Source organism: Marmota marmota, unplaced genomic scaffold, assembly GCF_001458135.2.
Source record: "Marmota marmota marmota unplaced genomic scaffold, marMar, whole genome shotgun sequence".
Taxonomy (NCBI): domain Eukaryota; kingdom Metazoa; phylum Chordata; class Mammalia; order Rodentia; family Sciuridae; genus Marmota; species Marmota marmota.
The window spans coordinates 1,162,133-1,184,388 of record NW_026000223.1 but is presented as its reverse complement, the minus strand read 5'-3'; the positions used below and the strand labels follow the sequence as shown (position 1 = coordinate 1,184,388).

At 31.5% G+C, this 22,256-nt stretch overlaps 1 protein-coding gene across 10 annotated transcripts in view; it reads right to left on the bottom strand.

Annotated features, from left to right (window-relative positions):
* Positions 1–22,256, bottom strand: part of Wrn (WRN RecQ like helicase) — a 139,864-nt gene that overhangs the window by 3,277 nt on the left and 114,331 nt on the right. For 9 of the 10 annotated variants that reach the window (XM_048792752.1, XM_048792753.1, XM_048792757.1 and 6 more), the window contains 6 exons: positions 19,116–19,191; positions 18,765–18,877; positions 16,492–16,606; positions 14,804–14,935; positions 12,138–12,300; positions 2,590–3,567 (listed from right to left, as the gene is read on the bottom strand). In XM_048792752.1, coding sequence (XP_048648709.1) covers positions 3,287–3,567; positions 12,138–12,300; positions 14,804–14,935; positions 16,492–16,606; positions 18,765–18,877; positions 19,116–19,191 — 880 coding nt within the window. In that variant the 3' untranslated portion in view covers positions 2,590–3,286. Of the gene's footprint in view, positions 1–2,589; positions 3,568–12,137; positions 12,301–14,803; positions 14,936–16,491; positions 16,607–18,764; positions 18,878–19,115; positions 19,192–22,256 lie in introns of those variants that run through there. The other variant, XM_015501241.2, reaches the window with a different exon arrangement.

Here is a 22,256-nt window from a genome sequence, read left to right as displayed (position 1 = left end):
CACACACACACACACACACACACACACACACACACAGTTTCTTGTTTATTGCCTGAATTTTAGAGTCTATGTGGAGGCTGGAGCCCAACTCTGGGCACTTTCTAATCCTGTTTTCTTCCTCAGAGAGGCTGCTCCCACCCTGTTTGCACAGAATTCTCTGAGCCTGCTTGTCGGTGCACACCTATAATCCCAGCGGCTCAGGAGGCTGAAGCAAGAGAATCACGAGTTCAAAGCCAGCCTCAGCAACTTAGTGAGGTCCTAAAACAATGGGGCAAGTCCCTGTCTCTAAATAAAATATTAAAAAGATCTGGGGATGTGGCTCAATGGTTAAGCACCACTGGATTCAATCCCTGATACCAAAAAAAAAAAAAAAAAAACACCAATAGAAAGCATGATAGAGTAATGTGAAAACAGCATCTTAAAATTGGAGGGCTTTTGTCCAACCCAATTAGCATGTGAATGTGAAGAGTTCCCACTGGTGTCTGAAGTGGCTAAAGCTTTGATGAATCTGTGACCACTCAAGGCTATCTTCTAGGAGAAGGCCCCACATTCAAGAAAAAGTGCTAGGGTTATCAAAATCAAGTAGATCATGTACAACAGAAACAAATGGAAAAGAAAGCCCTATATATCTCATATTTGAATATTAAAACGACATTAGAATTATGTGAAATTGAAAAAGAAATCCTGACCATGCCTTCTTTTAAAGTGCAGGAAAACTAATTTCACATTAAAAAGAGCAACAGAAAAGAATCAAGATCACATCTCAGACATCAGACCTGCTTAGACACAGAGTAAAATAGCAACCTTTGAAAATGAGCTGAAAAACACTAATAAAATTATTCAAAACATGAAAAACAGCATAAACCAAAATCAGAAAACTAAAAAATTGAAAGAAAAACTCAGGGGAAAAAAATAATGGAAGAGAAAGAAAGAATTTAATGAGTACTAAATTATGCAGAAAACAGAAATAAATATTATGTCCAAAAAGAAATAGAAGGTTAAATAAAATTGTAAAGAGAAATAAGTTAAATAAAATTGTAAATAGTTAAATAAAATTGTAAAGAGAAATAAGAAGTATTCATAAAATGCAACCAATATTGAAGGTAGGTAAGGAAGACCATAACATATAGATAGAAGTCCCTAAAGAAGAAATACAAAGCAATGGAACAAAATACTGAAAATATAATTTAAGAAAACTTTCTTGAATTAATCAAAAAAAATTTAAAGCCATAATTCAAGAAAATATTCCAGAATAAAAAACTACATATTCAAAGAACCCACTGTATTCCCATGTATCTTAAATCAAAACTACCATTATCAAGACATAGAATTCCTCCATTAAGACTAGATCAAGCTTCTGATGTAACAGTAAATAAAACAGACATAATAATAACTATGCATCAACTAATAAAAATAATTCATTATAATTACATTCTTTATCAAAAGCCTCAATGATAAAATGGAACAGAAGAAGGAATATAATCCAGGTCAATAAAGAAGATGAACTTTAAAACACAAAAGGCTCTGAAAGGAGGCCTCCAAGAGACTACATTAATCAGAGCACCTTTCTATACATGGAGGCTGACAAAAGATGCTTTGATGGCTCCCTCACCTCTTAATCTACTCCCACTGCCTGCCTCAATACCCTTATTCTCCTAAGTGGGGAAAAAAGGCTTAATTAGGCATACCTTTAGGATCCAATAGGCTTAGTATGACTTCCTCCCACCCATCTCCCAAAATCTGTCTCCACTCTCTGTTGGCATCTGTTGCTATTTCAGTGGGAAAAAAAACAAAATTGCTAATGTGTGGTTAAAATGATACTTTACTGTAAAGGTAAAGTAACAAGAAAAAATAAGTTACATCTTTTCCTATACTGACAATTAGAAGTTGGGGAAAAATAAGAGAGTCTTAAGCACTTAATAAATGAACCTAGTATAGATTACAAAAATGAAAGGTTGGGCATAGAAGATAAATTTCATTAACTCCACCCAAAATATATTTACTTTAATGTTCCTTTTATAACTATTCAACTAATTAAATCTCATTAGGTTATCTAGGACATGACTATACATAAGCCTAAGTATAGAATTTCAAAAGACCAGTTACCTTATTTATAAGGTTTTGAGAAAAGTAGGAGTTTGTTTGAAATCCTATAAAGATTACCTTAGAATTAATTGTAGTCCCTAATCTTGTAATTTAAGTATTAATAACCTACTATTACACTAAATTTATCATCTAGGAACTAAAATAATTTTTTAGTGTATTATTAAATGTTCAACAACTTTTATCTTGGACTCATATAATTTTAGACCTGGAAGACACTGAAGGTCAAATTGTATAATTTATGCAATCATTTAAGAGTCACCTTGTCAAAGAATAATTATTCTCTGATCACTTATTTTATTGATTTGTTAAAAATAAATGACAGTAGAATACATTATAATTCTTCTTACCAATCCCCAAAAGAAACAAATGCAGAATGTTTTCTCTGATATAAGATGACTGACTCATAGTGGGGTAGGGAAGGGGAACATGGGAGGAATAAATGAACTCTGATCACTTTTTTATCTCATATAACACATCAAGCAATAATTTTCAAAGCATTTGATTTTAATACAATATACTACCTAAAATAATACTAAATTTGTAAATTTCTCTCATCATGCATAAAACACTTTATGATATGCTCAGAACTGTGAACAAAATTATCCCGGTATCCCACATATTCAATGTAATAGTAACAGCATGATGAATGACAAAATGATATATAAATAAGCTTGGGGGATATTTATAATAGAATTTGTTTTCTTTTTTTTTTTCATTAACTATATAAATTGCCATATGCTTAAATCCATTACCTACACCACTGAAATAAAAAAAACAATTTCCCAGATATAAGGTCAAACTGCTACAAATTAAGCTGATATAATATATAATCAACTAAATAGAAGGGAGATCAGTGGAGGAAGTGGATTGAGAGGGAGGGAGGAGCTGACCAAACTTTCCTATGCACATACATGAATGAACCAAAGTTAATTTCACTTTTTATGTATATCCATAATTGACTAATTTTAAAAAACCATAAGTAAACAGAAGAACAATCAGTAGAGTTGAGGAAAGGGAATAGAGGGAGGAAGGAGGGGAACCCATAAAGGGAGGAAGAAGGGGCAGGAAAGGGGAAGTACTGGAGACTAAATTGGAGCAGATTATATTCCATGCTTGTATAATTATGTCTAAACGAACCCCAATATTATATTTATACTGAGTTAATAAAAAAAAGTACAGATCATTCTAGTATTAGAACATGGAAACTGAATAAGCTCTTTATGAAAATTCTACATATAATTAACACCTTAGTACTGGTGCTTACTTCTTCCTTGTTTCTCTTAGAACTTAAACAGGTCTCTTCAGAGTTGGGAAAACATCTCTTTTTGTTGGAATCACACAAAGGCTGGAATAACGGTCTGCTGTCATGATTATTTTCAAGGATCTCAATTGCCATGTGGATAAGATATGTGTCGATGTTTTCTGGAACTAACATTCTAATTAGTTTAATTTTATTCATATCTGTAAAAGATGAAAAAAACAATTTTAAAACAAATTGTGCAGAATACTTTAGAAAAACCTATGAGCTGGATACAGTGAAATATTTTACATAAAGGAAGGAGGAAGATTACCCAAGAAAAATTTCCTCTTTCACATGCTTATAGCCCTACAAAAATGATAATGGACTACAAACAAGTCCCCCTCACTCCTGCATCCCCTCAATCCACCTGGCTCCAATATAGGTCAGTACTTTTGACTCTGAATAAATTTATGTTTCACACTACCTTTTGTAGACCTCCCTGAGAATCAATCCAAGCATTTAGAGAAATGTTCCTACAGGAAACTGCTTTGAATTACAAATATCCATTACAAATTAATATATCTTAAAAATAATTTATTCTTAAAATAGGAGCTAATCATATTTGTAATATACTAACAAAAAGAATCCTTTCAATGGGTATTATAGCATAACAATTGTTCAAAATGCTTATTAACTAGATGAGCTTTCTGGGAAACATATGATGCATATTCAAAATCAAGGAACTTTGAATTTTTTGTATCCAACAGAACTAATTCAGATTGGGTCTTCTACACACCTTCTACAAATTATGTAGCAATCTTTTACAAACAAACCACTAGGCATGTTTCAAGCACTTCCTTCAACATCATATTCATCTGCATGCTCTAGAACATAACAAAAATAAGCAGCATAGAATCTACTCACTCATATTCATGTGACTTATAAAACACATCAAACATTCTAACAATTCAATTTAGTAGTCAGAAACCAAGTCGTTTTTTAATGCCCACCCTGAAAAAATGGTTTCATATTATTACAGTTTTCAGATTTACATCTTTTTTCTTCCAAAGATCTTAGCTCGCTATTCCAGGCCTTCTCCCATACACTCCACTTTGATTAAAAAAAAAAGGCAGAAAGAAAGTTAAGAAGCTCATTAAAATTAGGACACTGGGTTATCTAAGTATTTTTAAAGTTTTTAAGACTGGTACTAAGCATAGTCTTAGAAAAGGAAAATCGCCTCTAGTTGCCATATCTACCAACCAAACTAAAATTTTATTTGTTCCTTGATCATTATCCAATTCTAATATACTATGGAAACCTCACAAATTTTATTACTTCATTTTTTTATGACTAAAGAATGTTTAGTTCTATGTGTATGTCAGAATTTACTTTTTGAGTTCCCTTTGTCTTCTCTGTTTTTTTAAAACCAGCGTTATGATGAATATCATATTATGTATATCTTTCCATACTTATAGATTCCTAGGAGACATATTGATAGTTCAAGGGTTAGACACCTTTTATATTTTGATGTATATGGCCAAACTGTTTTGAGACAGTAACTAATAACCTACATGTTGCTATGGAGCAAGTGAAATGTGGCTGGTATGAATAAAAAATGAATTCTTAAATATAACTTACTCTAATTAATTTAAAATTAAATTTAAAACTGATATTTGATTCTTTTATTGGAAAACTTAAGCATTTTGGAGCAATTTGATTATGCCAATCTACTTGTTAAGATGTAAATTTTATGAAATCTAAATATACCTAAAGTATTTCTACTTAAACTTTAGCATCAGAAGATATGCTATAAATGTAAAATATCTGATTTCAAAGGTTTATTACAGAAAAAGAAATATCATTAGTAATTTTATATTGATTAAATGTTGAAATAATAAAATTTTAGTATATTAAGTAAATTAAATTGGTGGCTAATATCATATTTCTATTGAATAGTGCTGCTCTAGAAAAGTATAAATTGTCACACAACCTAATCAATTAATACAACTATAATGTACTATATTTTCTTCTGTGGGTATCTAAAAATCAAATACATCCTTAATTTCTTTTTTTTTTTTTTTCCTTTTTTGCACATTGAAAAGATTGAACTCATACGCACTCAACCACTAAGCCACATCCCCGGACCTATTTTTCTATTTTATTTAGAGACAGGGTCTCACTGAGTTGCTTAGCACCTCACTGTAGCTGAGGCTGGTTGTGAACCTATCCTCCTGCCTCAGCCTCCAGAACCACAGGGATTACAGGCATGTACCACCATGCCCCACCCATCCTTAATTTCTTCATGCTATAAATGAAATATTTGCAAACCAATTTTCTTAAAATCCATACAATCTTGAACTACCATAATGTCATATAGGCTAATTGAGTCATTTAAAAAGAAATTAAAAAGGTATTTTGAATCAATTAATTTCTAATATTATAATGTCTTCTTTTTCATAAAATTACAATATATAAACCATTGCTTCTGGTGTTTAACCTCTGTTAGTGATTTAAGAAATACATAAAGTTAATAAAATTTTAGGTATAAGTAGAAAATTCATATTTTTTACACATTTCTTTAAGTACCTTTTATATTTCTATTTTAAAGTCATCCTTCATTATACATATAAAATAAGTGACATCTAGCTTTAAGGATCCATCTTATTCTGGTCCAACTTTCCAAGTAAATAAATATCTACTGAAGAACTAAATAATAATACTAGCTGTACTCCTTCAGTGATTTAAGTATTTGTGTTTGTGTGTATGGTGCTAGGGATTGAACCCAAGGCCTCTTGCAACCGAGGCAAGCACTCTACCAACTGAGCTACATTCCCAGCCCTCCTTCAGTGCTTTAAAAGAGACCATGTTACCCCTACTTTTATGGCATGTCCCGTGGAAGCCACCTTTTATTTTCCAGTTACAAGTACACAAAAATGGGAGAAAGAAATTATTCAAAATATTATCTGTGCATCTCACTAAATACCTTTCTTAATTAGGTATTAAATACAGTCAGAATCAACTCAATAAAAAGGTTAAGATTATATAAATACAGAAGATTTAAAAGAAATAGACTTCCATAAGAGTTATATAGCCCAAATCTATGTAGCAAATAAGGGTGTTTCAAAATAATATTTTAATACACCAGTACTTAATTTTTAGGTAAAGACTATGTTACATAAAATATAGAAAATTTCTCACTTCAGGATGGTGCCAAATTTAAATTTCAATTAAACTTTTTCATTAAAACACAATTACATGATAAAGCTGCAGTTAAATAAGATGATTAGAATTGCATTAAATCTGTATAGTGCTTTTGGCAGTATGGTCATTTTGACAATATTAATTCTGCCTATCCAAGAACAAGGTAGATCTTTCCATCTTCTAAGGTCTTCTTTAATTTCTTTCTTTAGCATTCTGTAGTTTTCATGTAGAGGTCTTTCACCTCTTTCATTAAGTTGATTCCCAAGAATTTTTTTTTTTTGAGGCTATCATAAATGGGGTAGTTTTCCTCCTTTCCCTTTCAGAGAATTTGTCACTGATATACAGAAATGCCTTTGATATATAGATGTTGATTTTTATATCCTGCTACTTTGCTGAATTCATTCACAAGTTCTAGAAGTTTTCTGATAGAATTTTTTGGGACTTCTAGGTATAGAATTATATCATTGTCATAATGCTAAAAAAAGAAGTCATAAAATTCATCTGGAAAAATAAGAGACCCAGAATAGCTAAAGCAATCCTTAGTAAGAAAGGGAAGTAGGTGGCTTCACTATATCAGACCTTAAACTATATTACAGAGCAACAGTAACAAAAACAGCATGGCATTGGCACCAAAATAGACCTGTAGATTAATGGTACAGAATAGAGGACACAGAGACAAACCCACATAATTACAGTTATCTTATATTAGACAAAGGTGCCAAAAACATACATTGGAGAAAAGACAGTCTCTTCACAAATGTTGCTGGGAAACCTGGAAATCCATATGCAACAAAATGAAATTAAATCCCTATCTCTCACCATGCACAAAATTCAACTCAAAATGGATCAAGGACCTAGGAATTAAACCAGAGACAGTGCGCCTATTAGAAGAAAAAGTAGGCCCAAATCTCCATCATGTCAGATTAGGCCCCAATTTCCTTAATAAGACTCCAAAAAACAAACAAACAAACAAACAAAAAACAATAACCCTATCAATAAATGTGCCAAGGAACTGAACAGACACATCTCTGAAGATGATATACAATCAGTCAACAAATATATGAAAAAATGTTCAACATCTCTAAAAATTAGAGAAATGCCAATCAAAACTAAGATTTTATCTCACTTCAGTCAGAAGGGCAGCTATTAAGAATACAAACAATAAGTATTGGTGAGGACGTGGGAGAAAAGGCACCCAAATTTGTGCAGCCAATATGGAAAGCAGTATGGAGAATCCTTGGAAAATTGGAAATGGAACCAGTGTTTTGATCCAGCTATCCCACTCCTTAGTCTATACCCAAAGGACTTAAAAACAGCATACTACAGGGGCACAGCCACATCAATATTTATAGAAGCACAATTCACAATAGCTAAACTGTAGAGCCAACCTAGATGCCCTTCAGTAGATGAATGGATAAAGAAAATGTGGTATATATACACAATGGAATACTATTCAGCATTAAAAGAGAATAAAATCATGGCCTTTGCAGGTAAATGGATGGAGTTGGAGAAGATAATGCTAAATGAAGTTAGCCAATCCCCAAAAACCAAATGCCAAATGTTTTCTTTGATATAAGGATGCTGATCATAATGGAGTTGCCGGGGAGCATGGGAGGATTAGATGAACTCTAGATAGAACAAAAGGGAAGGAAAGGAAGGGAGGGGGCACGGGGGTAGGCAAGATGGTGCAATGTATGAAAGCACGAATGGTATGACTGTACTTTGTGTACAATCCGAGATAAGAAAAATTATCTCTATATATGTAATATATATGTGTAATATGAATTGTAATGCTACTGATATATAACAAAATTTTAAAATTTATTTTTAAAAAGACAAAAATAATATGTCATTAACATAGCAAGTATATCTTTATTTCTTATCATTTATAACTTAATTATGTTTTCTCCAGTAGGAGAACAAATAGTATTTTATCAAAGAAAAATAAGAATCTAAAAGCAAAGTCTCACATCAATTCATGGTATCTTACAGACTATAAATATACTATCAAAACAAATAAAAGTCAGAATTTATGGTTATCACAACCTTCTTAACTTTCTCCATTTTGGCTCTGGAAGGAAAGTAGGCCAAAAAATATACTTTTTTAATATTATGTATGCAACCTGCACACATATATTGACACAAAGCTAAAATATGTGCTTAATAAGTCAAAAACTCTCCGCTACTCTTTTCAGTTTAATTTGATATTTATCTCCAAATAGAAATTTATTTAATGCTATACTCTGCATATAATGGTAAAGACAAATATTTTATTAATGTTTTAGTCATTAATTATTGCAAAATACTTTTCTCATCTCCCTAATATTTGAAATCAAGCTGTTCAATTATAAGAATGTTTCATGCTTACATATTGATTTCAATATTGTTTAATTTAAAAAGTTATCTAACATCAGAAACTGAAATTGCTACACTTAACATAATGGATACTAGATATTGTAAACAATACTTAAAGATATAGAAGTTATTAAACAAAACATTATCAAGCTAATTTATTTTACTTATCAAGTTAGAAATTTATAAACCTGAATCCTATATAAGACTTATAAATTGCATATTTCCTTCTTTTAAGTTAACTGGCAATACAACTTAAACATGGTTTAATAAAAAGAAAAACTTGCTCTAACCTTAGATATGATATTAAAACAATTTTGCAACTCTACAAGTCTCACTTTTCTGTCTCTAAAAACAGGATGTGAGTGGGAAAGAAAAAATTTAATGTTCCCAATTTCTTTTCCAAATATAAAGTTCCATAACTTTATGACTATATGATTTAGAAATGAAATCACCAGCAACTCAATTCTTCATCATAGACAAATAAAATAGATGTTGTCAATATTTGACTGAATAAATATAATCTTAAATTTTCCTTTATCATTTCCCGCTGCCAATAATAAACTGAGATTAGAACATTCATCTTATATCACTGAAGAATATTGCCCAAAAATTCTTCTTCTTTTCTTCTTTTTTTGGTACCAGGAATTGAACCCAGGGACACTTAACCACTGAGTCACATCCCCAGCCCTTTTTATTCTTTATTTTGAAACAGAGTCTTACCAAGTTGCTGAAATTGGCTTTGAACTTGTGATCCTCCTGCCCAAGAATTCTTTAGGACAAACACACACACACAAAATACATTATGTTCTTCCAGAATTATTAAAGGTGTATGTTTCTGTAAAATACACTTGGCTATTGATATCTGTGGGTTCTGCATCCCTGTATTCCATGTCCTGGGTTTACTTTTTACCCTTATTTCTTAAACAATACAGGATAGTAACTGTTCATATAGCATTTACATTATAGTACGTATTTATGGTAAGTAATCTAGAGATGTTTTAAAGTATACAGAAGCATTATATAGATTACATGCAAATACTAAACCATTTAATATAGGAGACTTCAGCCCACATTTTTGGATTTATGCAGGGGAGAGAGGGGTCTGAAACGAATATCCTGCAAACACTGAGAGATGACTGTAGTTTCTAAAATCTTCCTTTTTATATCCATATTTATCAACTTCATATATTCTGAATTAGCTATTAAAAAGGATAAAGTATAAAATGAATCAGATTTAAAGGGTATTTTTAAGATGTTGTGAGATCTTACCATCTACTTCAGTTATAATCTTTTAGCATCACCACTTACTATTTATCATGTGCCAGGGTTTTCTGTTTTATCTAATTTATTTCTGTGTAAGACAAGCAATATTATCCCTCCCTATTATAAAGATGAGGCAACTGAGGCTCAGGGAGATTGGGTAATCTATCAATGTTCACATAACCATGAAATGGTAGACAGAAGATCTGAGAATATATCTGTTGCCTGAACCTTTGCTCTTATTGACTAGGTAAAACCATCTGGATTTAAGAAAGGCAATCTTAAGGATTTAAGGAAGGTAGTCAAATAACATCAAACATGATTGTCAATATTTTTTCTTAAAAAAGGAAAAATATACAAACTTAGAGAATGTTGCCTACTACTGAAAATTTTATCAAAAGACATTGTTTTCTGAGTCCTGATAACACATTTATAATGAAAAAATAATTTCAGAGTATTAAAATCAAGAAAGCATTTGAGTCTGACTTTTCCTAAAACAGTGTCTTTTTGCAATGAAGAAACAGATTTTACCACCTTAATCCAATCCCTTAAAGTAATTACTATCTTCCTCCCTCAACCTTAATTACCAGCAAAATAGCTGCTGATGTTATAAAGATTGGAATGTGACCAGGAGAGCTGGCTAGCTTTCTCAGAAGATAATCCACAGCTAAATTACCTTGAATATTTTATTGTATAGGATTTGGCCCTCGGGCTTTCAAAGTTAGAAACCAAATTTAACCCTTATCAGATTCACACTGACCAAGTTCACAAAAATTCCAATTTATTAACTTACAATTAATATATAATTATCAAATAGATACTTAAATAAGCATGACTAGAGCATGCTTTCCCTATAGATAGAGAAAATTATAACCAGAAAGCTAGAAAGTGACATAGAAGCTGAATTACTTGTTAAGAGTATCAGACATGATCTTGATATAATATTATCAACAGGCTCACTAGTTGAAGGCTCGATGGCCACCACTCCTCATCTCTGGATCTTAGATGAGCTCCACCAGAACATGCCCTTCTCTCCTGTTTCTGGGCTTCTACAGTGGGTCAATGGAAGCGATGAAAGTGTTTGTTCTTTACACCTTCAGTCAAGTCTTGCTTTATCCTAGAAATAATGCTGCCTTTTAAGATGACTTGATTATTTTTGCTCTGGTCAATTAAATACTATTAACTGCTTTTAGAGAGTGATCTTATTTCCCTTATTTTCAAATTCTTCGGGAGAACATTATAGTTGCTTCCATGTGGGAAAGAATTTGAGGTCATAAAACATAATTATTCATGTGGTTTTGGAGATAAGGCCTTATGTTTGTTCTATCTTAATAGTTTGGAAAAAATTATCAGATTCACTGAATTATAACAAACCAAGTTTATATATATATACATTTAAGGGAGAAATCCTCTAATATCCCACAACTTTACTTCTGTAAACAATGGATCATTCCTTATAATTTTTTTGCAGGGCAAGTAAAGAGGCTCTACTTCTATGAGCACAGTTGAAATTTTGCAAATCCTCCTACAGGAGCTACAAAACTTGACCTACCCATCCCATGTCACAACCATTTTGTTGATTAGAGAGATTACTCAAGTCAAACAAGGAATCAAAAAGGTTTAGGGGAAAACAAGCTGTCAACAAGCTGTTGGGAAAGAATGTGGAGAAGTATTTTTTTGCAAGTAATGAGGTAGAAATTAGAAAAGGGTAAAGTGCACTTTTGGGGCGCTGGGGAAGTTGTTATCTAAAGTGGGAAGGAAAAAAAAAATTTCCCAGTATACTTTTCTCTGAATGATACTAGGAAGAAAATTTGTTTTTCTAAAACAATAAGAAGCATTACAAAAGTTAGGCTTTTACAATATCATAAAGGGTCAATTCTGTTAAAGTGAAAAGTATTAACAGATTGCTTGTTTACTTCATCTGGGTACAGTGACTCAAGTCATTAAGGCTGCAAAGAAAGGCCATGTTTATCACCTGAGTTGACGGGAGGGTTTCGGATAACATCAACAATAATCTTCTGAACCTCTGGAGTCAGGCCTGCTCTCTCCATATCCAGGGGGTAGCCAGCTTTCACTGCTTGGGCTAAGTGCATGCCAATTGCTGTGAGAGGCAGAATCCTCTTCTCAGCTATGCTAATCTATAGACAAACAGTAGGAGAAAAAAAGTATTTTTTTTTCAAGTTTTCACTATACCTCAGGGTAAGAAAATACCTAAAACCTTCAGAAAGTACACGTGCAATGAGAAATAAATAATGGACTACACTTTCACTTAAATTTTTCATTTTATTTCTTTAAAAGTACTACAGACTTCCACAGGATCTACTTTTTATAATCATTATATTGATTAAAACAAAATCACCTAACTTTAGCCAAAAATTCAATCTTCATACGTAATTATTCACTTTAGAAAACTATTAGTGGCAGAGGGAAGCCATTCCATGTAAATCTAATAGTGGTCATAACCTACTGGAAATACAGAAAATTGTACTGTAATATTCTACATACTTGAAATAATAGACGGTGCTTTAGTTACATCAATTTCCAAGGAAACAAATCTTAAAATGCTTAGTGATAACATAAGGTTTAGATGTGTTCCGTAAAAGGCTCATGCAAAGACTTTAACAGGTGTTTTAAATTGGCTCTATTCACAAAATAATAGTTATAATTTTAACAAGGGCTGTCAGCACTATCCTACTATTGAATTTAGCATGAATTACATTAAATTTAGGATAGTATTTCATATTTATAAAGTTTTTAAAACAAATGTGACTCCAAATATATTAAGATATGTATTAGGTGAAATATTCTTTTCACAACATTCAGAAAGCTTAGTCATTCAACTCTAACATTTCATAATACTCCTCATGTATTTCTAAAGTCTAAATTTGTAGACTATCTTTGTGACTATTGATACTTTTACAGAACAGTCCATTTAAGGTGCTACTTTCAAAAGTAGTATTAAATTACTTTCATTAAATGTCTATCTTTTTTACTAAAAAGTGGGCACCATGTGTGCATAATATCATGGTTATTTGATATGGTTATTTGATACTAGGCATCAAATTACCTCAAACTAATTGTATTATTGCTCCTGATTAATTAGTTGTTAGGCATCTTTAATTTGGTGGTTAACTGGCAAGACCCTCTCAGACTCTAGGGAGGTACAAATAATTAACCATCATATCACACAATAAAATACTACCAAACCCCAAAAGACATAAATGAAGATATACCACTGTTCATATCTTAAAGTATGAATGTGTAATATAACATATGAAACCTCATATTATGACTATTAGAATGCACTTTATTCAGAAAAATCTGGAGACTGTACCAGATTTCCTTAATAACTATATCCATTTCTACCATATATATATATGGCCAAATCATGGATATACAGGCATATTTAACATGTATGTGTAAATTACTAATTACATAAGAATTCAACTTAAAATTTCTATTTAACATGTATTTTGTTACAAAAATAGTACAATAGAATTATTTGGTTTCTCAGGTAATAACTTTTATACTTTTAATTGAGGAACCTATCTAATTAGACCGTTAAGTTAGTAAGATAAGCTGTGAACAATTTATTTGTATTTACAGTGGACCCTGAGTTAAGTAAAGATGCATAATGCAGTTTAGTGGATTGAGGCACAGTGGATATGAAAAGCTGGCATTGGATCCCATAATATGTTCCAAATCAATTTAATGTCAGAGAGAACAGGAATTCAAATCAACTAAACTCAGCTAGAAGCCTCATTCTATCCCTATTCTATCTCTTCATATTGTATACCCATCAAAACAAATAAAACCTCAGAAGCCTTAAGGATTTATATAAGAACAATGAAAAAACATTAAGAATGGCTATTTCTTTACAGTAATTAAATCTGTCCCAAAGAACATCTGTTTAGTTTAAAAAAAAAAAAAATGCAAGAAGATAGAGTAAAAATAAGTTTTTTTTTTAATTTTTTTATTTCCAGTTTTTGAATATACTTTCAGAGATAACTGTACACATTTTTAACACATACAAGGAGATATGAATATAAAAGCAGGAATATATACATTTATGTATATGTGTGTGTGTATATATAGTTTTTTCTTTTTTTTTTTTAAACACCATTCTGCATGTCCATTTTTTAAACTTAATGTATCTTGAACACTGTTTCTTCCTTGTTTCTTTTTCTTTTTTTGTTTTTCTGTGTATATGGTTTCTGGGGGTTGAACCAAGGGCCTCAAACATGCTAATCATGCATGTACTCTACCACTGAGCTACACCCTCTGCTCTAGGAGATTTTTTTTCTTAACAGTACATATAATAGCTTTTTAAATTATTAGTTTCATTTAAAAGAATAGTTTTAAAATATTGCTGCTGCAGTATCCCTGAGCTATAAATGTGTTTACTTATAATGCATATAATCTCTTTGAAAAAAATCACTGTCAAACCAGTTTTGCTGTTGCTCCTAGACAGGGATAGGCTTAACAGAGGAAATGTCATTGTTTTAAAATTAAAAATAAAATAAGACTTCTTGTGCAGTTAGAAGAAATTGGTCACAACTCCCAGCTCTAATATACAAAAGCTAATAAAACACAAGTTTAAATAAACTAAAAAATTATCTGTAACATAAAAGTAATACTTACCAAAGACATTTTCTTTTCTTGGAATAAAGAATATGTGCAGGCCGCAGACTGTGAGAGTGAGCATTTTTTATTTTTAACTTCCAGACTTGTCTTCTGTTCTTCTTGAGGTATTATATTTGAAAAGAGGTCTGTCTACATAATTGTAAATGTAGCACAAGTAATGAATAATAACATCAATGATAGATATAATAATATCAATATATAATCATTTCCCATTAGGAAAAAATAAGAGAAGTCAACCAAAGAATTCTTATGGGGAGCTCAAAAAGAAGTTGGATTTTTCACATATTGATTTTAAAAGGAAAAGTAATACTAGAGGACATAAATTTTATATTTGTAATAACAAACTTTATTAGTCTTCTCTTTAGTTAATAAGAAAAGGAACTACAATGTGAACCACTCTGTTCCTATATCCCTAATCCTTTGGAAGTGAATATTGAATAATGAATAAACAAAATCAATATTCAACAGGTAACCACAATCACAAATATGTGTGTGTGTACACACACACATGCACACACACACACACACAATTAATTTATAAAAATATAGCCTAACCAGAACTCTAACCTTTAAACATTATGTAAAATCTCAAATATGGTTCCTTAAAAGATGTTTAAAAGGAAAAAACAGAGTAAAAATAAAACTAATATAGAAATACTGGAATATCTTAAAGATATAGACAACTATTTTCTTAATCACACACAAAACAGCCTACTATAGTCGTAACAAAATTTGTAACAAACTAGTTTAATAATTTAAAGAGCCTTGTTTCCTGATGAGTAACACTGGTATCATTTTGGCAATGTTTTTTATCATTATGGTTTATTAAATTTTGTTTAGATACATGAGGAAGAATATGAGTTTTCTTTGGGAAAGCCATTTACTTTTTGTTTCCATATTCTGTCATTAAGATAATTCAACTTAAAAAAATTGTTATGTAAGTTTTGGTCTACCAATTGGCAAGAAATATAAATGTCTGACTTTTCCTTATTATATGTACAATGCCTAATTTTAGAATTTGAATTATCCTGCATGTTTTCCAAACTTTTGAGGGCATTTCATAACAAATTTCAGAGCTATACTTTCACATTAACATTAAAGAGAATTGTAAACAAATAACCTGAAGGGTGGGGATTTAATGTTCTGAGCATATAATAGGTCTAAATAAAATGGGGCAAGGTGTTATATCTTTCTATTTACACTTTAAAGTTTCAGAATGGCTGCATTTTGGAGTTTGTAGAAAGAACACATCAAGACAGAATAGGTGTTTTCTAGGAAAGCTTTGCAAGCTTCTTAGACTGGTCCCCATGCTGTGGCATTTTGCCATGGTTTAGTGTGGGGTTTCAGTCCTCATTCTTGCAACCTTAAAAGTCTGATGTGTCAAAGCAGTTGCACTTTGGGAATTATAAGTGTTTATACTAGGAAGCAAATTTATCAACCTAAAATACAGGACTTAGTCAAATTTCAAAATAAAGCCTACCAATGAAATAGAAACAAAAGCCTCCCAATCGCTTTACTATCATCTTTTAACAAGCAACTAACAAATTTTTATAACTATTTACTATAAAAACAATCTGAATCCATTTTCTAAGTGTCCAGTATGAAAATGCAAATAAAAGGCTAAAATGTTGCTTTTGAAATGGTCAAAGAAAGGTTCTTTTCTAATAGTTCCAATAGTATTTTACCTGAATACTATTTTCTATGCAGAACTGTTTGATGACTTCCAACAGAGGAGCTAACACAGTAGCTTTGCCTTCAGAAACACCATCGATCTGTTTTACATTTTCAACTGTCGTTGGTCTATCATTTAAAAAAAAAAAGTCAATAAACCACTGAAACAGCATCACTCCAGCAATACAGTTGATGTTCAGCTTCATAGTGATATTTAATAAATGTACATTTCTTTAAAAAATAAAATACAAATTACTATACAAGCAGGCAAAAACTTTATAAATTTATTTCTTTGCTTTCCTCCACTTACAGATTTGCTGTTTTAACAATTCATGAATAAAACCACCACTACCTCTATCACCACTAAAGCATAGTAGCTGTACTATCTAGTAAACAGGTCACTGTCAGAAAGAAGCAGGCTAACATTTTATCTTGCACTATTATTTATATTATTATTATTGCAAAAACAAAAACTAGGAGGTACTACCTGAGGACAATTAAGAGCCTTAAAAACTCTCTTTTTTTAAGACTGTTTCAATCATTTTTTTCTACAAAATGCTTATCTATGGCTGGGGTTGTACTTCAGTGATAGAGTGCTTGCCTAGCACATGAGAGGCACTGGGTTCGGGCCTCAGTACCAAATAAACAAACAAACAAAGTAAAGGCACTGTGTACATCTACAACTAAAACTATTTTTTAAAGATGTTTACCTATAACAAAAATCTGCTAACTAGGCTTTTAGTTCTTATTTCTTATTGTGTCCAATATCCAAAAGACTGTAAAATATCTTCTAAAAATCTGCCAAGCTAATGATAACTCCTTTTCCTTAAATATCTTCTCCAAATATTAAAGTGTTGACTTAGAATACAGGTAAATATTTTCAACAAAATATTATTGTAAAATATAAAGCACTGTAATGTCATTAGAAAATTCTGCGCTAGAGTTACATCTATTGAATGAAATTTAGTGACAATTTTTAAATGAAGTTTAAAAAGATGAATGAATGAAAATTAGCAACAAACATATTTTTGGAAGGAAGTATAAAAATGAATACAATTACCCAGCAACTATTCTTTGGGAATAATTTCTTCTAAATATTTATTAAATGCCTAGTCTTTATTAGGCATTGTGCTTAGTACTGTGAAAGACACATAGAGAATAGGAACAAATATCTCTATCCACAGAGACTAAAATCTAGACAATATAATATATGTCTCCCATTAATTATAAAAATTAATAAGGCATTCTGTGAAAGTGCCATTAAAGCATGTTTAGAATTCATCTAAAAGTCCTTTATGAATTCAAGATAGAGGAATTATTTTGCTGAGTAACACAATAGGAGGCTTCATGAAGTAAACAGTAATAAAACTAGATCTTGAAGGATTTAAGAAGAGTTTTAAGGAATCAAGGAAATACAAGGCAAAAGCAAGACTGTAAATAAATATATATAAGTTGAAAAGGAATCTTCAATAAATGGTAGACAATCCAGGTAAGATATATCATTCTGAATTCTGTGACTTAGATGAAAAAAAGCAGGTTTAAGTCCATAATGGAGGGGCTTGATTTCTAGGCTAAAGAAGTTAAGATGGGGGGCTGGGGATGTGGCTCAAGCGGTAGCGCGCTCGCCTGGCATGCGTGCGGCCCGGGTTCGATTCTCAGCACCACATACAAACAAAGATGTTGTGTCTGCCGAAAAAAAAAAAAATATATATATATATATTAAAAATAAATTCTCTCTCTCTCTCTTAAAAAAAAAAAAAAAAGAAGTTAAGATGGTTTCCCATGGAGAGATAAACTGAAGAGTGACCACTTAAAAGGCTATTATAATAAGTACTAATATGGGGTTGAATAGGCAGGAAGGCATATATAGATAAATACCAAAACATTCCAATGAACACTAACTGAATAAGAGACAAGATATATGTTAAGGAGTGGAAACAATATCAAGTTTTAAACGTGTGATTAGAAACATGATAGTACCACTAAAAATGAGGGATTCAGAGAGAGGAGTACTGGCATTTGGATAAAATATGTACATGGAAGGTAAATGAACAATGAGTTGGATTTTATATATACTGAATCTGATTGCTATACATAATTGGTTCTCAACTCATGCAGAAACGTGGAACTAAAGCTTAGCAAAGAGATCTGCATAGCAACATGGGAGATTTGGGCGTTAGCTCACAAATCTGATAGCTGAATCCCTGGTCAGCTTATTACTTAATGATATATTTTACAAATCTATTATGTCAGAGGAAATAAATCAGAATGTAAACAAACAGCTTACCTCATTTTGGCCATATCCAACAATATCTTATTTGTTGCCAAAATAGCTGGAGGTACATCCATTATATTGGCATGTCTCTGTCTAGCTTCTACCAATTTGCGATATAACATAATCTGAACAACAACAAAAGAGAAAAGAACTCACAATTTTTTAATGTACTTAGAAAAATTCAGTTGTTACATTTAGAGCTTCAGATACTACATTTTCCCTTAAGATGAAAATAAACTGAACTCTATCTCAGATTCTTAGCTAAAGAACAATTTTTAATAAACTGGTAGCAGATTTTTAAGCATGCACAGAATACTAACTCCCCTCTCATAAATTAATTACCCCTTTTCACAAAAACCTTACCTGAGTCTCTTGCTCTTGGGCCAAAAGAACAGGATCTGAGAAACTGTAAGATTTTTCTGATGAATGCACCATGATACTAAAATATTAAAAAATAAATAAATAATAAAGTCTTTTCTTTCTCCTAATTTTATTTTGCCCATAAAAATGAGAATATTATTCCAACTCAGTACAAATATTTATTCTTAACAATGCCAGGAGGGCAATTATTATTTAAGTGTCAACAGTTAGATTTTAAATATTTCAGAACAAACACAGTCAGTATAATCATATAGTTAAAACTGTAATTTGAGTTCTTTATAAAATTGATGTACTTAAGAAAAGTATCTGTCCTATCCTCCTCCTCAAACAAATGTTTTGAAAGAAAATACTGCATATCCATACTAAAGAGAACATTTTTTTCTTAACTAATACAAATACAATCTATGATTCTTGATGTAAAATCGCTGATTTTCAATTGATGGAAAACATAATATTATTCAGAACTTTCTTCAAAATGAAATGAATAAGCATAAAGCAAAAGAAGTAGCTAGATGTGGTGGTACATACTTGTAATCCCAGCAACTCAGGAGGCTGAGGCAGGAGGACTGCAAGTTTGAGTCCAGTCTCAGCAACTTAGCAAGACCCTAAGCTACTAACACCTTGTCCAAAAATAAAAAATAAAAAGGGCTAGGGATATGGCTCAGTGGTAAAGCACCCAAGTTCAATACCCAGTAACAAAAAAAAAAAGAAGTAATTTTGTTTTGTTTTGGACTCTTCAAGAGGGAAAAACTATACCTAATGAGGAAACATGGTATGAAAGGTGCTAGGCAGCAAACTAGATATTCTACAAGAGACATTTCTCATTGATAAACTAATTGGAAACAGGAAAAGTTATAAAAATGAAATTGTACAGAATAGTCTACATAAGAGGTGTCACATTTAAATAAATTCCTGCTTTGGGGGACAAAAGGGAGAGCATACTTGATATTTAAGAGATGTTTATAGATTTCTCTGTTATAAGAACTCAGAAACTATAATGTAAAGAATTTCATTTTCACAATTATCAAATTAAGTATTAACAAATCCTATCACTACAATAAATAGACTGGACCCTGAAGAAAGATAACTACAGTTCAAAGAACTAGTACTATCAGGTTAATCAAGAAAATGATAAATCTGCTTTAAATTACATATTAACATTTATATTAGAATTATAGAATCTTTATACTACAATGCCATTTGAAAAATGATTTTTAAACTATTTCACAAAGGAAATTTTATTATTATGTATACTGGCCAAATCCTGGTAATATCCCTGAGGCAGAAGTATATGCAGAAAAATTTTAACAAAAAAAAGAATGTGATGTCTCTGAACATCATTACAAGTTCACAGAAGAATGTTTCAAAGTAACTATAATGAATATCATCAAAGAGATTAATAAAGATACTGTATCTATGAAACAAGAAAACACAGTTATATATTATTAAACAAAAAGAGAACCAGAATTCTCATCAATTAAAAATTTGACAACTAATATTCAATGTTCACTAGATGGGAAGTGTTAAAAATAAAGGAGGAGACAATTATTAACATCAGGAACAATAAAGGTAGTGGTGGCCATATCAACAGAGTTTGGCTTTAGTATAGAATATTTTTGTGGTTATAACAATATAAAAATAAATTATTAATATGACCAAAACTTATAATTATGTTGGGAGGATTGAAAGAAGGTAACCTACTATGACAGCAATTCAATAAAAAATTTCTATAATTGGTAAGTCATAAACTAGTATCTAAGCATGTCATTTAGAAATATAAAGATTAAGTACCAGAGAAATCAGATGGAAGATTGAATACAGCTAAGTAGGCTTAGGGAGGGTGAGCAAAGTGAGCAAAGCATTAGAAAGTGCATACTTTATTACAGACCTCGAAGTATCAATTGACTTTTCATATGTATTATTTGACGAAAATAAAAGTATCCTGTGTATTTCTGTACACTAAATCCTTATATTTAAATTCATTTCTAGGCAATTCCACAGGTATCCCAAACTCAGTATTAACCCATCTATCTTTTTCAATCACCGAGTACTAACAATTCTATCTCTAGGACAAGGGTGAAGCTTAGTGGTAGAGCGCTTGCCTCATGTGTGTGATACCCTGAGTTCAATCCCCAGCACTGAAGGAAAAAAGTTCTTAGAAGTCTAAATATCTCACAAGTCTCTTTCTCCCCATGCCCACTGCCATTTCTCTCATCTATGCTACTATCACCTCTTGCAAATTCCTCTGCAATCACCTCCTTATTTGTGTCTCTACAACAAATCTAACCTCCTCTATTCTCTCCACAACAAACAGATTAATAAAGGGTTGGCACACAATGGTCTACAGGCCAACTCCAGCTTTTTTTTTTTTTTTTGGTCAGGACTTAGCTAAGTCTTTTATACTTTGAAATGGATTTTTAAAAAAAGATCATTCTGTGACATGCTAAATTATATAAACTTTAAGTTAATAAATAAGATTTAGTAGGAACATGGTCACACTCATTCCTTCATATATTATCTGTGGCTGCTTTGAGGCTACAAAAGTAAAGTATAGCAGCTGTCACAGAGGTTTGGGCCTTCAATGACTAAAGTATTTACTATCTTTCTTCTATAGAAAAGTCTGTCAACTCTCGTTCAGAAGTAGAGCTTTGACCACATTACTGTTCTACTTAAAACACTTCCTTAGGTTCCTAACTGCCTTTATGATCTAGTCAAGTGCTTAGAAGAAACTGGATACTCTGGACTCTATTTAATTTTCTATATTCAATTTTACCACTCTACTGATAGGTAATCTCTAGCCATATTGCTGAGCATAGACCTTCATTTGCTTTCAGCTTTTTACATGTGAACAATTCCTCTACTTGGAACACTTTCCCTCATATCACTTGACTGACTTCCACTGAAGCTTCAAGTATCACTTCTGGGAAGCCCTGATTAAGCCTCTATTGTTTCCAAAATATTATTTTCTGGATTGTAGTTTTATGTTCCCTTCCCTGTATATCCCATTACAGTATTAGCTCTGTGGGGGGCTGGTGACTATGTCTCCATTATTCTCCACTGAATTCCAAAACCTAAAATAGCACCTGGAACTAAGAAGCCTAGCAAAAAAAAAAAAAAAAAAAA